Here is an 18,742-nt window from a genome sequence, read left to right as displayed (position 1 = left end):
GTTTTGCTGCTTCATTTGTATGTTTAATAGGCTTTTTGTTAATTTCTCCTTATTATCCAACATATTCGCTTATCCAACGTTCTGCCAGCCCGTTTATGTTGGATAAGTGAGACTCTACTGTACTTTGTTGGAAGGTGTTAGCTGGCCCTGATTGTTTCCTGTGTGGAATTCCCCTGTTTTCAGAGTGTTGTTCTTTATTTAGTGTTCTGATTTTAGAGATTGTATTGTTCTGTTTTATTATAAAACAGTAATTTTTATATATTCTGATTTTTGTGTTTTTGAATACTTGGAGCCAGATTGTATTCATTTTCACGGTTGACCGCAACACAATAATAATAATAATAATAATAATAATAATAATAATAATAATACGAATAATGATAATAATAATAGTAATGATAGTAATAATAATGACTGGTGATACACACTGCTTCACTCCCTTCTCAGCTTCCTTTCTGGAAGAATCCTTTCTTGGGAGGTGTTAGCTGGCCCTGATTGTTTCCTTTGTGGAATTCCCAATTTCCCTGCTTTCAGAGTGTTGCTCTTTATTTCATATTAGAGTAAAATCTCACTTATCCAACATTCACTTATCCAATGTTCTGGATTATCCAACGCAGTCTGCCTTTTAGTAGTCAATGTTTTTGTAGTCAGACTTTTAAATTCATTGTGATATTTTGGTGTTAAATTTGTAAATACAGTAATTACTACATAGCATTACTGCGCATGGAACTACTTTTTCTGTCAAATTTGTTGTATAACATGATGTTTTGGTGCTTAATTTGTATAATGATTACCTAATTTGATGTTTAATCGGCTTTTCCTGAATCCCTTCTTATTATCCAACATATTCACTTATCCAACGTTCTGCCGGCCTGTTTATGTTGGATGAGTGAGACTCTACTGTATATTTATAATCTTATATTATCTGCTTAGAACTGGATGATATGAGGCCCCTTCTACACAGCTGGATAAAATGCACATTGAAGTGAATTATATAGCAGTGTGGAGTCAATATAATCCAGTTCAAAGCAGATAATATAAGATTATAAATGGGCTATATAACTGTGTGGAAGGGCCTTGAGTCTACACTGCCATATAATCCAGTTCAAATCTGCTAATCTGTATTTTATAGGCAGTGTAGAAGAGGCCTAAGTGAGGCCTAACTCTGCCTATCCCCTGGGCTGAGTGGGTTGCTAGGAGAGCAAGTGGGCGGAGCTTAGCCTTCTAACTGGCAGCAATTGGATAAAAACAATTATTCCTCTCCCTCTAATTAGGCCGAAATTTCATAACCCCTTTATACATATAGATGTCACTTTGGATCTTTATTACTATTAATGCAGTGTAAATTATCTTTAGACAGAGATAATAAACTTAAGAACTATTTGCTGGGCCTCTCAGAACAGTAATACCTTTGTGCCATCAATGAATTCCAACATTAAGAAAGGGCACTTTTACCGAGACCCATTTAAGCTTTGAGATTTGTTATATGTTAACTTAGAAAAGGGTTTTTGTTAAAATGTGGAGCCTAATACAGTATTACTTAATATTTCTATGAATAGAGAAAATCATAAATTGCTGGGCAGTTTCTACCATTACTTTTTGGAAGTGTGATACTGTAACATCTTACCCATATCCAAGACATCTTAGGGCCCTTCCATACAGCCATATATCCCAGAATATAAAGGCAGAAAATCTCACAATAGCTACTTTAAACTGGGTTATTTGAGTCCACACTGCCATATATTCCAGTTCAAAGCAGAAAATGTGGTATTTTATTCAGCTATGTGGAAGGGGCCTCAGTGGCACACAGGAGGAGAGAAAAGCGTACTGAAGCTGTATAAAATTTTACAACAGAATGAATTCATTTCACTAACGCATCCACTTCCCACCTGTAATAATGTGAAAATTAATATACAATTTGATTGGGATTCTAGTTCTGTTCATATTAGTTTCAAATTTGAATGTATTCTTGAGCATGCCATGAATCATAGAATCATAGAGTTGGAAGAGACCTCACGGGCCATCCAGTCCAACCCCCTGCCAAGAAGCAGGAAGATGACATGAAGTTTGTTTGTGACTAAATGACCTGAAAATTTGAAATGGCATTGGCCCTCAATTGAAGATAAGTTAGAAGAACTCAAACCCTGAACCCAATTAAGTTGACACTAAAAGGTAGTTTTAAATCCAAAACTGAATTCGATTATTTCGATATAAATTCCTTACTTTTCATTTCCCTTGTAATTTATGAAGATCAAACCGTGAACATCATCCTATCAAGAAGATCAAACAATCAGTGACTGTGTTTTTGGTAATATGATAGACAAGGACTGAACACATATTGATTGTATTTGAATCTCATTGAAAAAAATAGGTCAAGTTCATTATGACTAATTTAAGTTCTAGTTGCAGTTTAGTTGCACCTTCTCTGCCTACAACTTCTAGGGTTGTGAAAAGGTCGAGATCAAGATTTATGCATAGTTAGAAAAAACTTTGAACTTTACTGGAGTCACTGTTGCTTTTCAGTGTTCTTCTTCCTTACAGAATAAATACAGGATACTGAAATTTTCTAATTTTATGCACTTGAGTTAAAATTTCTTGACTCATCATCTCCTTCATCTCCCACATTGTTCAGTTTGTTCAGATATAGGGTCGGCTCTAGACAAACCTGAACTCAAGATGCTACAAAGAAAAGGTTTCTAATTCACAAGGAGGTCAGAGAAGGCTGCCTTTTCTTATGCTCTCTGTTTAATTTGAATGCTGAACATATCATATGTAAAATAGTATTAAACTTGGAGGAAGGAGGCCTAATGATTGGAGGAAGGTACAGGAGCAATTATTTAAGATATACAAATAACATCATACTACTAACAGATAATTCTCAAGATTTAGAACGATTACTGTAGAAAGCCTGGCTTACAGTTGAATATTAAGAAAACAAAATGACTACAGATAATTTACATAATTTTGAAGTAGATGATGAAGCCATTGAAACAATTCAAGATTTCCCACACCTTGTCATTAATTAGAAATGGAATCTACAGTCAAGAAACCAGAAGAAGACTAGTATTTGGGGAATGGCAGTGAGAAAGGAACTAAATAAGATCCTGAAGTGTGAAGATATGCAATCAAATACCGAAGTTAAGATTGTCCATGCCATTTTATTTCCCTTTTTAACATATGGTTGTGAAAACTGGACAGTGAAGAAAGCTCATAGGAAGAAAACCAACTCATATGAAGTACAGCACTGGAGAAAAGTTCTGTATGTACTGTGGACTGCTAAAAAGACCAGTCAATGTGTCCTAGACCAAATCAAGTCTGAACTTGTTATGCAGTCTGAACTTGTTATGCAGCCATGCACTTTATTTCCATGCCCTCTGTGCTTATTCCCATTCCTGGCCCTATTCTTTACAGCCTGTCCATGTTTACATTAGCTATTGCCATTGACAGATGAGTGTTGTTTTATTCTGAGTTTTATTCTGTTGTTACATGTTGTGCCTTGTTTAAGACACCCTGATGATGATGATGATGATGATGATGATGATGATGATGATGATGATGATGATATTATTATTATTATTATTATTATTATCTTTCCTTAGAAGTCAAAATGACTAAACTGTGACTGTTGTACTTTGACCATATTATGGGAAGACACAACTCACTAGAAAAGACAATCAATAAAGCTGAGAAAAGTAAAGGACATAGGAGAAAAGGAAGACTACATTCTAGATCAAGCATGGGCAAACTTTGGCCCTCCGGGTGTTTTGGACTTCAACTCCCACAATGACTACTGGCTGTTAGAAATTGTGGGAGTTGATGTCCAAAACACCTGGAAGGAGGGCCGGAGTTTGCCCATACTGTTCTAGATTGATTGACTGATTGATAGAAAGGAAGCCATGGAACTGAGTCTGCAAGACCCGAACACAGAACCATTGAGGACAAGGGGACATGAGTATCTCTCATTTATGGGCTTAACAACAACGAGAAGGAATAACTCAATGATGACCCATGAACATTGTACCCCAAGACAGTAATATACACCCATATTCCAGATATAGAAAAAACCTTTGCTTATCCCCCAAACCCAGGAAAGGCTACCACTTACCTTTTTTACATCTGGTATATTAAATAGTTTCTTTGTATGAGCAACCCAGCCCACTATCCCTATGTCCAGAGTAAAAACAATTTCTTTTTCAGGAGGTATCAGGTTGTCCTCATATTTGGAGGTAGGAGTGACATCTAAGAGCCTGGCAGCCATCTCTGGGATACCATTGCGGGAACGGCCGACAAACATGCTGCACCGGTCAGCTGCCAGCAACTGGCATAGCCTTTGTAGCACTTTATGCACTATCTTTTCCATATCCTGCTCCATATCCTGTTCCTGGATTTGCAACAACAACTCAAAAAGCATTTGACTTTCCTCCAGCTTAGTCATCTCCTTGAATGAGATTCCATCTTTCACATCCCCAGGGTTGACTTTAAAGACGCTTCCCACTGCTTCCAGTCGCAATTTTCGGTCATAATATTCCTTGGCAAATTGTGGGTTGTTCTCCAGATATTTCTCAACGTCGTCCTTACTTATTCCACCCATTTTTCTTGGCTCCTCCTCGGTAGTTTTCCTTCCACTTTGCTTTTTATGCTTGCATCACTGTTGAAGTCGCAGCAAAAGTCTTCCTTTGCTTCTAATGAGAAAAAGGTCAATTGCTTTACTTCTAATGGGAAAATGGTAAGTTGTACATTCTGTATCTCTTGAAGGCATAGACGTGTAGGACTTGCTTTGTGTCTTTCCAACCTTCTAAAACCCTTGAGGTATGACAGCAGTCCACTGGCTTAGCATCTTCTTAGTGAAAGATCCAGCAGACTGCTAATTAAAGAAATGTCAGGACACTAAACCCTTGAGCACTCTTAACTCATAAATCCAAAGGGAGGCATTCTAGCGTGATAAATTAACCTAGTGATACCTGCTTTGCACCAAAAATATTTCAAAAATGGAAACCAGCGCATGCCTGCATATATTCCCCCTTGTTTTGATATGCCCTTCCTCTTTATCATTTATTAATGTGCAGAAGCCCCAATGGCAGGGCAGTGTGGAGAATGCTTAAGCCTCTTTCATTCTCTATAGGTGTGCGGATAAGTACTTCGTATGGGAGCACGTGCGTTCCTATGCACATGCCCAGACTTTCTTCGGTATAAATTATAAGTTTATCATGGATGCATAAAAGTATCTGGAAAACCATTCTGTCCTTGGAAATGTTCTCTGTTCTTATCATCAATCATGGCCATTAATTTCTTTTAATCCAATCATGTTTTAATATTATAATTGTTTGTGTTTTTTCTACTTAATCTCATGAGCTATACATACTAAGTTCTTGCTTTGGGGGAAAGGTGGGATATAAATCAAATAAAATGTTGTTATGGTTTTTGTTCAAGTCATTTCTAACTTATGACTGTTCTAAGACAAATCTATCACAGTGTTTTCTGAGATTGGGCATTTGTAACCCAGTAGGTTTACATTCCATCAATATATCTGTTCTGAATCTATTCTGACTTAGTTGGTTTTGGCTTAGCTGATACAGATGACCTTGCTAGCTTCATTGGCTGAATAATATTTTAATAATTACAGTAGAGTCTCACTTATCCAACACTCGCTTATCCAACGTTCTGGATTATCCAACGCATTTTTGTAGTCAATGTTTTAATATATTGTGATATTTTGGTGCTAAATTAGTAAATACAGTAATTACAACATAACATTACTGCGTATTGAACTACTTTTTCTGTCAAATTTGTTGTCTATCATGATGTTTTGGTGCTTCATTTGTAAAATCATAACCTAATTTGATGTTTAATAGGCTTTTCCTTAATGCCTCCTTATTATCCAACATATTCGCTTATCCAACCTTCTGCCGGCCCGTTTATGTTGGATAAGTGAGACTCTACTGTATTTTAAATGAATGTTTAGTGTTGTTTATATAATTTATGTTTAATGCTGGTCAGGTTAGATGCAATTTAAGTGATAGATTATGTTGTTATTGATTTTTTTGGGTTAAAATTTGTTGTGGATATTGTTTTTGGGACTTGGTTGGTTTGTTTTATGTCTTTTATTTATGAATTGCATCTGGTATTGACTGTTTGGCACCTTTTGTTGGAATCTGCCGAGTCCCCTCGGGGAGAGAGGGCAGAATACAAATAAAGTATTGTTGTTGTTGACACAAAGACACAGCAAACGAGATACTTCGTATCACAAAATCACAAATAGAACACTTCCCAAGAGTTTAGGATTGTGTGATCTATTTTCGGACGATGTATGCACAGAGCCGTCCTTAGGTAATTTTCTTTAGCAGGCAAAGGTAATTTTGGCTCCTGCCCCGCAGTGCGGGGGGTGGGGCCTCACGGCGCGGGGGGTGGGGCTGCGCGGTGCGAGGCCAGGCTGCGCAGCACAGTAGGCGGGGCCAGGCCACATGGGCTGCGGTAGGAAGGCCTGGCCCCGCCCCCCACACCGCGCAGCCCCACTCCCGTGTGGCCCCGCCCCTCGCACTGTGCAGCCCCGAAGAGACCCTCTCACAAATCCCGCAACAACAAACCAGGGATGAGCTTGCAGCACTGCCTAGTTTGGAAGAAGTCAGCAATGCCATCAGCCAACAAAAAAACAACAAAGCTAGCGGACCTGATGGGATTCCCGCTGAAATCTTCAAAGAGGGTGGACCTGAGCTGATGCAACAACTCCACCAGCTCATTGAAAAGGTGTGGATGACCGAGAAAATCCCAGCAGACTTCAAGGATGCCACCATCATCACCCTTTTCAAGAAAGGAGACAGAACAGACTGCGGGAACTATCGTGGTATCTCCCTTCTAACCTCCGCCGGGAAAATCCTCGCAAGAATCCTTGCAAACCGCCTTCTCCCTGTCTCAGAAGACACCCTCCCAGAATCCCAGAATGGCTTCCGCCCCTCCAGAGGAACAGTGGACATGATCTTCACTGCTCGACAGCTCCAAGAAAAATGCAGGGAACAAAACCAACCTCTGTACATGGCATTCATTGACCTTGCAAAGGCATTCGACACAGTGAATCGCAGCGCTCTCTGGACCATCCTCCAAAAAATCGGGTGCCCTGACAAATTTGTGAACATCCTGCGGCTCCTCCATGATGACATGATGGCAACAGTCTTGGACAGCAACGGCTCCCAAAGTGACCCATTTAAGGTTGAATCAGGTGTCAAGCAGGGATGTGTTATTGCCCCCACCTTATTTTCCATCTTCATCGCTATGATACTTCACCTTGTTGATGGGAAGCTTCCCACCGGAGTGGAAATCATCTATCGGACAGATGGCAAGCTATTTAACCTCAGCAGACTGAGAGCCAAAACCAAGGTCACCACAACATCTGTTATAGAACTCCAATATGCTGATGACAACGTAGTATGTGCGCGTTCAGAAGAAGACCTACAAGCCACTCTAAACACCTTCGCAGAAGCATACGAGAAGCTCGGCCTCTCACTGAACATCGAGAAAACCAAAGTGCTCTTCCAACAGGCACCAGCTAATCCCTCTGCAAAGCCAGGAATACAGCTTAACGGTGCAACATTAGAAAATGTTGACCATTTCCGCTACCTTGGTAGCCACCTCTCCACAAAAGTCAACATCGACACTGAAATACAACACCGCCTGAGCTCTGCGAGTGCAGCATTTTTCCGTATGAAGCAGAGAGTGTTTGATGACCGGGACATCCGTAGAGAGACCAAGGTGCTTGTTTATAAAGCCATTGTCCTCCCAACCCTGCTCTATGCCTGCGAAACGTGGACTGTGTACAGACGTCACACCAAACTCCTGGAGCGTTTCCATCAGCGTTGTCTCAGGAAAATCCTGCAAATCTCTTGGGAAGACAGGCGGACAAATGTCAGCGTGCTTGAGGAAGCAAAGACCACCAGCATTGAAGCGATGCTCTTACGCCATCAACTCCGTTGGACTGGCCACGTTGTCCGAATGCCCGATCACCGTCTCCCAAAGCAGCTCCTCTACTCTGAACTCAAGAATGGGAAACGGAATGTTGGAGGGCAGGAAAAGAGATTTAAAGATGGGCTCAAAGCCAACCTTAAAAACTGTGGCATAGACACTGAGAACTGGGAAGCCCTGGCCCTTGAGCGCTCTAATTGGAGGTCAGCTGTGACCAGCAGTGCTGCGGAGTTTGAAGAGGCACGAACGGAGGGCTTAAGGGAGAAACGTGCCAAGAGGAAGGAGCGTCAAGCTAACCCCGACCGGGACCGCCTTCCACCTGGAAACCGATGTCCTCACTGCGGGAGAATATGCGGGTCAAGAATCGGTCTCTTCAGTCACCTAAGAACACACGCCCAAGATACCAAGGTTGGAAGACCATCGTCCTCGAACGACGAGGGATCGCCTAAGTAAGTAAGTAAGATGCTTCCCCCATTTGATAAGGGAAAGTGATGGGGAGCCATAGCGATTGCTCTACCCTTCTCTTCCCATCACACAGGAAGGAGAAGAGTGGGTGCACAGCTTGTGGGGCCTTCCTCTCCTTCCTGTAATGTTATGGGGGTGGGGAACATATCTGGCAATGTCGTAAGACTATTGTTATCTATTCGTTCAGTCACTTCCAACTCTTCGTGACCTCATGGACCAGCCATGCCAGAGCTCCCTGTCGACCTTGCCACCCCCAGCTCCTTCAAGGTCAAGCCAGTCACTTCAAGGATACCATTCATCCATCTTGCCCTTGGTCGGCCCCTCTTCCTTTTTTCCTTCCATTTTCGCCAATATCATTATGTTCTTCAAGCTTTCCTGTCTTCTCATTACCTAGCCAAAGTACTTTATCTTTGCCTCTAATATCCTTCCCTCGAGTGAACAGTCGGGCATTATTTCCTGGAGTATGGACTGGTTTCTTCATTCCTTTCTGTTGTTTAGGCTTCAGTCTCTGCTTCTAATTTACAGATATTATGTACCCTAATTTATCATGGCACTTTAAATGCCATCATCAATGACATCAGAAAACGGTCATTGACCCGTCTATAAATATTTAAACAGTTTTGTTCTAGTAAATTTTGGAATTGAACCTATGATTAAATTTGTATAAATAAAATCTGAGAGATTTGGATGTGCTTGACTTTTCTTGGAAGATGTCCTTTACAAGAAAGATGCTAAGGCCAATTCGCTTTTCAAACTATCTTGTATATTATATACAGTAAAAATCATATCACAGTTAAAATGCTTTATTTTTCTTGCCTTTTCATTCTAAGTATTTGTTGTCATTGGGGCTTATTGAGTATATAACAAGAATTAATAAGACCTATTACTGAGGGTATGTTTTACATTTTTACTGTAAAACATTTAATACTACCTATACTGGAAAAGTAGATAACAGGAAGAGTTATTACCTAGGTTAGAAAAAGATGGGAGGGTTGCCTTACTATAAAGTGGAAAAAGTATATTATTAGTGATGTTTATTAAGATGGATTGCTTCTAAAATGAATGTAGAGACCTAAAACTAACCTTTGGTTAAGTATGTTAGCTGATAAAGATTAAGACTAATAGGGTGATTTGATAAAATGACTAACCCTTTGTTGACTTTCTGTAGAAAATAGATATATTAATAAGTGCTTTTTGGTTATTTATAGCTAGATTTTATAGAGAGGAGGATAGTAGCTACTAGATAAGCATAAATTAGTTATACAGTAGAGTCTCACTTATCCAAGCCTCGCTTATCCAAGCTTCTGGATTATCCAAGCCATTTTTGTAGTCAATGTTTTCACTATATCGTGATATTTTGGTGCGAAATTCGTAAATACAGTTATTACAACATAACATTACTGGGTATTGAACTACTTTTTCTGTCAAATTTGTTGTATAACATGATGTTTTGGTGCTTAATTTGTAAAATCATAACCTAATTTGATGTTTAATAGGATTTTCCTTAATCCCTCCTTATTGTCCAAGATATTCGCTTATCCAAGCTTCTGCCGGCCCGTTTAGCTTGGATAAGTGAGACTCTACTGTATGTTTAAGGAACTAGTGAAAATAAAATAAATGGGAATTACATTTTATTTTCTGCCTTCTCGCTCTCTTTTCTGTGTTTTTTCTCTTTTTTCTTTTCTTTTTTGTCTTGATAGACTTTTTAATATTTTTTTAAAAATTTCTTGTTACAGCCTTTGAAGGTTGTTTGGAAGCTTCAAGTAGTCCAATGGGCAGCAGCAAGGTTGCTCACCGGCACGACACACAAGGAGCATACAACTCCCCTGTTACGTCAGCTCCACTAGTTGCCAGTCTGCTGCCGAGCACAATTCAAAGTGCTGGCTTTAGTCTATAAAGCCCTAAATGGCTCCAGCCCAACTTACCTGTCAGAACGTATCGCCCCCTACGAACCAGCTAGAGCATTAAGATCCACCAAGGAGGCTCTGCTCTTGGTCTCACATCCTTCGCAAGTGTGACTGGTGGGGACGAGAGACAGAGCCTTCTCAGTGGTGGACCCTCGGCTATGGAACCCCCTCCCCAATGATATCAGATTGGCCCCCTCCCTCCTGGTCTTCAGGGAAAAAATAGTTAAGTCCTGGCTCTAAAACTAGGCATTCAGGGAATAGGGCAATAGTGCAATACAGAACAGACACGAATGCAGCTATATAAAGGGTGACTACGAGTCAGGAATATGTTTTAACAGTTTTATTGCATTTATATGTTTATATGTATATTATTTTAACATGATGATTAATACACTGTATTGCTATGTGGCACTGAAGTGGCCAAATTGTATGCTGCTCTGAGTCTCCTTTGGGGTGAGAAAAGCGGGGTTTAAATATAGCAAACAAATAAATAAATTCAATACTGTATATATTTAAAAGTACTGTCTCTTACACTTTCCATGTTACGCTTTCCTCTGGAACCAAATTGTCTGTGAAAGATGTAATGCCCAAATAAATATCTATTTTGTTAACTAAAGTATAGCTATATGCTTAGGGGGGAAATGCATACTTAGGGTTCATCAACACAGTGTGGTGCCTCACCAAGTCACAGATCCCATGATTCCATAGCATTGAGCCATAGCAATTAAACTGGTGTCAAACTGCATTGATTCTACAGTGTGGATGCAGCCTCTGTGACAAGACATCCAGGCAGATTCATCTTTGTAGATAGCCTGGAGTTCCTCCCTTTCCTTTCCAGTTAAAGAATATTGAACAGATTGGAAGATCTGGAATTATTCCCTGTCATTTTTTTTGTTTAACATAATAATAATAATAATAATAATAATAATAATAATACATATTTCTTTACTGCTCTTCAGCTTTAAATGGTTCTTACATCATTTTACAATAATAAAAAAGGACAATGACATAATTACAATGTTTTAAAAGTATAATAATAACCAACAATTAAAAACAGCAATGAAGAGATGAAAGAGGTAGCGAGATAGATGGATGGATGGATGGACGGACAGACAGAATAAATAACTAGTGAAGAATTACTTTATTAATATGTTTTTAGAAGTGTACATGAGAAGTTAAATTGTTTTCAGGTCGGCACAAGGAAAGGGTAGCGCATTAACTTGACTATTCTCAGGTGGTAATGATATATAAAAATACTCTCGGATTATATAGATATATATGTACTAGGAACGTTTTTCTTCACACGTTGCTATTTCAAAGCAGTTCTGACATGGTTGTAGTAAGTTATTTTAACATATATGACGTGGTTTTCATTTGACGTTTGCAGTTACTACAGCAAACACAACTATTTATGGAATCGTTCTCAGTAATACGCCATCGTTGAGCTTCCCCGGTGGATGGAAGCTCCTAAGAAGGATAACTGACAGACATGTGGCTATTTAAACAGATTCAAATAACATGTGGACGCCAAGGGTATTTATAAGATTCCACTTGTTCGGCCCAGTGTTTACATCTCAGTGTAGCTATGGTGATAGCAGTTCAAGCTCCAAGATGTGGCACATTATGAAATAATATTTTTATAACAGAATAAAGCACAATTTGTGGTCAGTGGTTTCTGTCCTCTGTTACTGGAGCATAATTTGTCAAAATATATAAGCTCAATATGATTACACCAGAACAACTGAACAACTCACATGAATAGTGACCATCTAATTCCTAAACTGCTTTTACCTCAAGTTTTAGAAGGATATGTTTAGATCCTATCTTCTTGGATTTTCATTTGAGTCTTATACACATATGTGTGACTTGGTTTACATAATGGGATTTCTTATTTGGTTATTTGACACCTTTTCAAGCAGTTTTGGGTTTATTTAAAATCATTTAGAAAAAAGAACTGTGTATTAAATAAACATAGATCACCGGAGGGAACATTTTGTTATAGTGGCCAGAAATGTGTTGTATTACATATACAAAATTCTCTGAAAGAAAGCATTGGGCATTTCTCTCTGATGTGCGATGTCCACATTCAATTCAAGGACATGGGGAGCAACATTGCATATGTATTTTAGTATGTATTTTATTAATATGTCTTATTTTCTATTTACTTATTCATAAACAACAATGAAATACATCTATATACATGTATATATACATGAAGCAATACAATACTTCCTAACATCTATACAATATTCGTACTTGGCAATACTCTCCCCTCCTCCCACCCCTCCCAATTTAATATGTATTTTATAAAAATATGTTTTAATATGTATCTTTTATAGAAATACATTTTAATATATGTATTTTGTGGTATTTTTACATTGCTTATGTGTTTTAAATTCTGCAATCCACCTCGAGCCATGAGGAGAGGTGGGTAAGATATAAAATTATTATCTGGTGCCATGGAGCACTGTTGTGCCAACTTGGTTAATGAATATCCATCTCTTGAAATTGGTGGCAGTATTCCTTCAGTTGCGCATTTGCTTCAGCATTCAGGTGTGTATATAGAGACACATTTCATTGCACATTGTTGACGTTCATTACACAGTCATATCACTTTAACTGAAGCCCCCAGATGGCGTAGTGGACTAAGTGACTTGAAGGTTGGGTTGCTGACCTGAAAGCTGCCAGGTTCGAATCCAATCCTTTCCAGTTGCTTTATGTTCTAGAGCAGCGGTTCTCAAACTGTGCTCTGGGGAACCTTTGGGGTTCCGTGAGAGGTGCTTGGGCTCCACGGGCACCCCACATCCTCTAAAGCTTTTGTTGTTGTTCTTGTTGTTGGCTGGGTGGCCATCTGTTGGGGGTGTTTTCATTGTGTTTTTTCTGCATGGCAAAAGGGAGTTGGACTGAATAGCCCTGGGGGTCTTACTGAAATACTGTTCAGTTTATGTTAGTTAAAATTGTTCTTCATTTTAAAGATTGTAATTTTTTTTTGAACTATGTGAATTAGTTCACACAAGCACTCTCCATCCATCTGCCACTGGCCCGGCCCATGTCTGATACATTATCTATACATATAATAAAAGTGAAAAAATGTATGTATGTATGTGGCTGGGGTGTCCACTTCCACAGACAAGCTCCCACTTCCACAAAGAGCTATAGCTCCCACTATGCAGAAGACACCAATGGCCCTCTTTCCAATGACATTGCAGGTTATATAGAGCACCATGAACATGTCCAAGAACCCTGCCAGTGTCCTCCACAAACAGCATACAGCCCACCACCCAAGTGAAGGCTTTCATATGGGGACAGTTTCATTCTAGATTTTCTGTTTTTCCTCCATCACAAGCATCCCAGTGTTTCTGACTCTCTCAATTGGTGTGGAATCTGCATGATCCCACCCATTGCCTCTCCCATAACCCTTGCCTATTCTTTTCTGTGGCACACAGCAAACAGATGAATTGATCAGCAACTGAACATACTAGAGAGGTTTGGGATGAATTCACCATGATTTATAGGAGTTGTAGATACGGAAATGCATAGTTCATCTGCAATCTAAGAACACTCTGAACTCCTCCAATGATGCACCTGGAACTAACTTGGCACACAGAACTCCCGTGACCAAGAAAAAAATACTGGAGGTCTTTGGAGGGATTCATAGGAGTTGTAGTTCACTTACAGCCAGAGAGCACTGTGAACCCAAACACCAATGGATCTGGACCAAATTTGGCACACATACCTTATATACTGAAATTTGATTACTGGAGAGGTTTGGGAGAATTGACTTTCTTTTCTGGGAGTTGTAGTTCACCCACAACAAGAGAAACTGTGACCTCCACCGATTATGGATCTGGACCAAATCTGGCACACAAAACCCCCATGATGAACTCAACCTACTGGAGGGGTTTGAGGGGACTGACTCACAATGGTGGGAGTTGTAGTTTACCCTACAGCCAGAGAGCATACTAAACCCCACCGATGATGCATCCAGAGCAAACTTGTCAAACATAACAACTGTAAGCACTGATGAAATTTCACGAGGTTAACCTGGCATGATGTCAGTTGTAGTTAATCCAGAATCTTATGCATTTTGTACAATTAAAAAAATGACTTTTTCAAATAAGCCGAGCAATGTCAGGTACCCAAGCTAGTAAATAATATAATATATAAACATTTCCATGTGAAACTTTTGCTTCAAACAGGGCTCCATGACTGAAAAAGTTTGAGAACCCGTTCTAAAAGATTTGGGTGCATTCATCTTGTTTCATCTTGATCGGTGCTGTTTTCATCCCAACCCACTTTGGATTACATCTCTGGAGAATATTTAACAGAGTTTCTGTAATGCTTCTAGAGATGTTGAAACTTCAGAACAAATATTGACTGTGAGGCGACACAAATTGACTGGATTGGCAACAGGGGAGGGACTTTTTATATAACAATAAAATAAGTTTGTAAACAACGCAGGAAATGGGGAATGAACACTGAGTTGTGGTTTACAGAGAAAGGTGGCACAGTTCTGTACATTTGTATGTATTCTGCATGCATATACATGTCTCTGCATATACACAAATATTGTGTACCACACACATACACATTAAACATGCATATGCTCTACAGTATTCTTCCTGTATCCCCAGAAAGTTCTAGAACCAAACTCCAGAGGATACCAAAGGCCCACTATAGAATGTCAGATGCAAAGATGGGTCCGAACAGTGTCATGTATTCATGAATATATTGTAGTGGAATTGGATTGTACCTGATAGGCATGTTCCCTGCAAGATGGCACATATCCAGATCATGCTCCCAAACCATAGTTCATTCTGGGTCAGTGGGAAGAGGTACAGGAGTTCAGAATCACAAACTATAGATTTTTTGTGTTGTCTAAAGCTTTCATGGCCGGACTCACTGGGTTGCTGTGTTTTTACTTTCTGTATCTGAGTTGCTTTTCACTCCCCTGGTTAAGCCCCTCACTTATCTGCCCAACCCGTCAACTGAGGCCCACACAGCTACATTATATAAACTCCACATTGGGCTGGATTATATGGCAGTGTGGACTCAGATAATCCAATTCAAAACAGATATTGTGGATTATCTGCCTTGATATTCTGAGTTATATGGCTGTGTGGAAGAGCCCCGAGAGATGCATTTGTCATGGTCTGCTAGAATACTATATGTGTGTTAACTGGAAAATCAAATGCATGAAGCTGATTGGCTGAATTTGCAAGGACCTGGGGAATTGGTTTTGTAACTGTTGCTATCCTGCTGCTGGAGAACCAGTTTGAATAGGTTTATCTGTGTGTGTGAGAGAGAGTCTTCTCTGTACTCAGAGAGGCCTGACTATTTCTGAGGCCCTGATTACTGTTGACCTTCACTGAAGCAGATATACTGACTAAGAAAGGACTGCCTATAACTGCTGATTTCTGTAAGCAGAGGGACTATTGTAAATACCATTGTTCTGTTGATCTTTTGGAATCAGTAAAAGTCCCTGTGTTCTGCAAGGCTGAGTGGTGCATCATTCTGCAGGGTGTCTCTGGGCTCATGGGCACACATAAGAGCTTCTATCTGTCATCTACAAACCCCAACAGGATTCACATTACACAATTATAGAAGTTTGAAACCAGTTTAATTACTATGGCTCCTTCCTATAGACTTTATAGTGATGACCGAAACCCCGGCTTTTAAATTAATTTAAAAAACGCAGCGGAGAGTTCCGCAGGTTACTCTCCAAAGGAACGAAGCGGGACCGCAGCAGACTATTATTAAAAGACTTTTTTCTTCACTTTCCCCTTCCCTGAACTATGTAACAAAATCCCCCAATAAAAGTAGCATTTATTTTAACAATAACACTCTCTATCTGGTTATTTAGTATCTCCCTCTGACTCCTTCCTTTGCATGCAGTTTCTCTCCCTCCCGTCCTTTTAACTCCGGTTGAGGTTTCTCCGCCATAGATTAACATGGCGGACGATACAAATTGGCTCATATCTCTATCAAAATTACCCCTAGAACGCTCCTCTTTTAGTCCTAACCCTTTCTAAGGCTCCTGACTCGAAGACAACCAGCAGAACTGGAATCGGTCCAGTTTTCGGCACCTCAACAGCTGACTGTCAAACGGGACCGACGGCTCCTTTCAAGCCAAGCTGCTGCCTTATCCCGGACTTTCCTCTCCCCGCAGCCCGCGGAATGGGTTTAAGAGATCCCTAGCCCCTTTCTGTGTACTGGGGATGGGGGAATCGCTCTCTCGCGGGGGAGACATAGTTCTCCAAGTACCCTTACCCTCTCTGCAGCTGCCAGGGGGTGCCCGGACGGATGCCCTCCACGTTTCATTCATACTTTTCATGATTTTATGAAGGAGAAGAACACTCTTCCCCAGACCTACCCCTGGACTTATGAAATCCTATACTTCCAAAGACTGCAACCCACATGTGCCTCTTCCCCATGCCACCTCTACGAATTCCTCCCATCACAGATGAACTCTTTTTCCTCATGTATCCATGAATTTTCATATTCTATGTACTTGGACACTCTCATGACTCACTGTTGTATGAATTTCTAATCGTTGGGCTAACTTCATGGATTGTGAAATTATGCTGCTTGAACTCCACTCTTATGAATTTCCATATCGGGTTCCCCAGATGTTGTGAACTTCGTCCTTATCAAATGTTTTCTATTGCTTATATCATTCATGGTTCCCCTTTGTGCAATGTAACCCCCCCTCTATGGATTCTCCCTTTCCTCCTTGAAATCTACCTATCTGCCTATATGTATTTATACTCTTTGGGATCCCCGGAAAATATGTGTTTTTCCCAGCTGGGTTTATGTTCCAACTTTATTTTAATTTTCATTCTATCCCATATAATTGCCAAATCATGAAATCAAATGGGAAATATTATGACCCCAACGTGAACCTTAGCCCTATGACCCAGACCTCCCTTCCCAAAAACAAAAGGATAATCTGCCACAGTTTAATCCAATCTCATTCCGATCGCATGGACAATATAGGGTTTAGAGTCACCAAATTCCAAAAGGTGACTCGCCCCCAAGGCAAACATTGTCATATCCCAGGCCAGGACGCCGCTGGAAGGCACCCTGTGGGGCCCGTCAATGACGGCTCATCACCACCCATCACCACTTCCCGTCTGACACCCCAAGGCATATCTAAAATCTGTAAACGTGACAGGACCCCGGACACCCTTGATGGGTGCCATTAATTCCTTTAGAAATCGGCCGGGCCAGGATTAATCTGATATTTCCTGTCCGGTCACCACATTGTTTCAATAGCTCCCGCCTCCTCCTCTCTGATTGGCCCGAGTGGGGACAAAAGCGGCTTCCCATTGGGCCAGCAGAGCAAGGCGGGAAACGAAAGCCCGCCTCGTTCAAACTCTCAGCCTATCCGCGATCTGATGGGCAGGGAAGCGGGGCGGGAAATTCAAAGGGCTGTCAGACCAAAACATTGTATAAATATGGCTTTATTTGAAACATATGTTGCGCTAGTAGATTGAATGATCGCTATTAGCGTCCTTTTCAGCTGAATTGCTCAATAAAAACTCCTTGGCGGATTTTCCTTCAACTTGGCGGACCTTCTTCATTTCAGGCTTCAGGTTGTATTGCGGCTTATATTCTCCTTTTGGCTTCGCCAAGGTCCGTTCCCTCAGGACCGGGTCGGGTCTCTCTTTAAGGGCCCGATCCCCCAAAGTGCGGTCGACAACAATAGTATGGGGAGTACTTAACATTGTTTGCACCACAGCTCTGCAACCAGGCAGAGGACTCTTTCACTAAGAGAAAGTATTTCACCAAGCTATCCATGATTCTGTAGGATGGAATAATACCAGTTTAAAGTGGGATCAGACGACTATAGTTGTGCAATGTATGTACCCTCTATTACAATACCCCATGTATTCCATGATGAAGTCTGTGAAAGTGTAGGCCAATCAATTGTGTTACAGTAGAGTCTCACTTACCCAATCTTCACTTATCCAAGGTTCTGTATTATCCAAGACCTTCTGCCTTTTAGTAGTCATTGTTTTTGTAGTAAATGTTGCAATGTTTTGGTGCTAAATTCGTAAATACAGTAATTACTACATAACATTACTGTGTATTGAACTGCTTTTTCTGTCAATTTCTTGTAAAACATGATGTTTTGGTGCTTAATTTAAATCATAATGTAATTTTATGTTTAATAAGCTTTTTTCTTAAGCCCTCCTTATTATCCAAGATTTTCGCTTATCCAATGTTTTGCCGGCCCGTTTATCTTGGATAAGTAAGACTCTACTGTATATATAAAACCCACTTGCCTAGTTTCCAACAGACCTCACAACCTCTGAGGATGTCTGCCATAGATGTGGGCAAAACGTCGGGAGAGAATGCTTCTGGAACATGGCCATGCAGCCCGACAAACTCACAGCAACCCAAATGTGTTATTC

At 40.3% G+C, this 18,742-nt stretch overlaps 1 protein-coding gene across 1 annotated transcript in view; it reads right to left on the bottom strand.

Annotated features, from left to right (window-relative positions):
* Positions 1-4,943, bottom strand: part of pde6c (phosphodiesterase 6C) — a 74,564-nt gene extending 69,621 nt beyond the window's left edge. The window contains exon 1 of the mRNA XM_062976163.1: positions 4,106-4,943. Within this exon, the coding sequence (XP_062832233.1) occupies positions 4,106-4,591 (486 nt within the window). The 5' untranslated portion in view covers positions 4,592-4,943. The remainder of the gene's footprint in view (positions 1-4,105) is intronic.
* Between the last annotated feature and the right edge of the window lie 13,799 nt (positions 4,944-18,742).

The sequence above is a fragment of the Anolis carolinensis genome, chromosome 3 (genome assembly GCF_035594765.1).
Source record: "Anolis carolinensis isolate JA03-04 chromosome 3, rAnoCar3.1.pri, whole genome shotgun sequence".
NCBI lineage: Eukaryota > Metazoa > Chordata > Lepidosauria > Squamata > Dactyloidae > Anolis > Anolis carolinensis.
The sequence above is the reverse complement of the archived record's forward strand: the minus strand, read 5'-3'. Positions and strand labels throughout refer to the sequence as shown.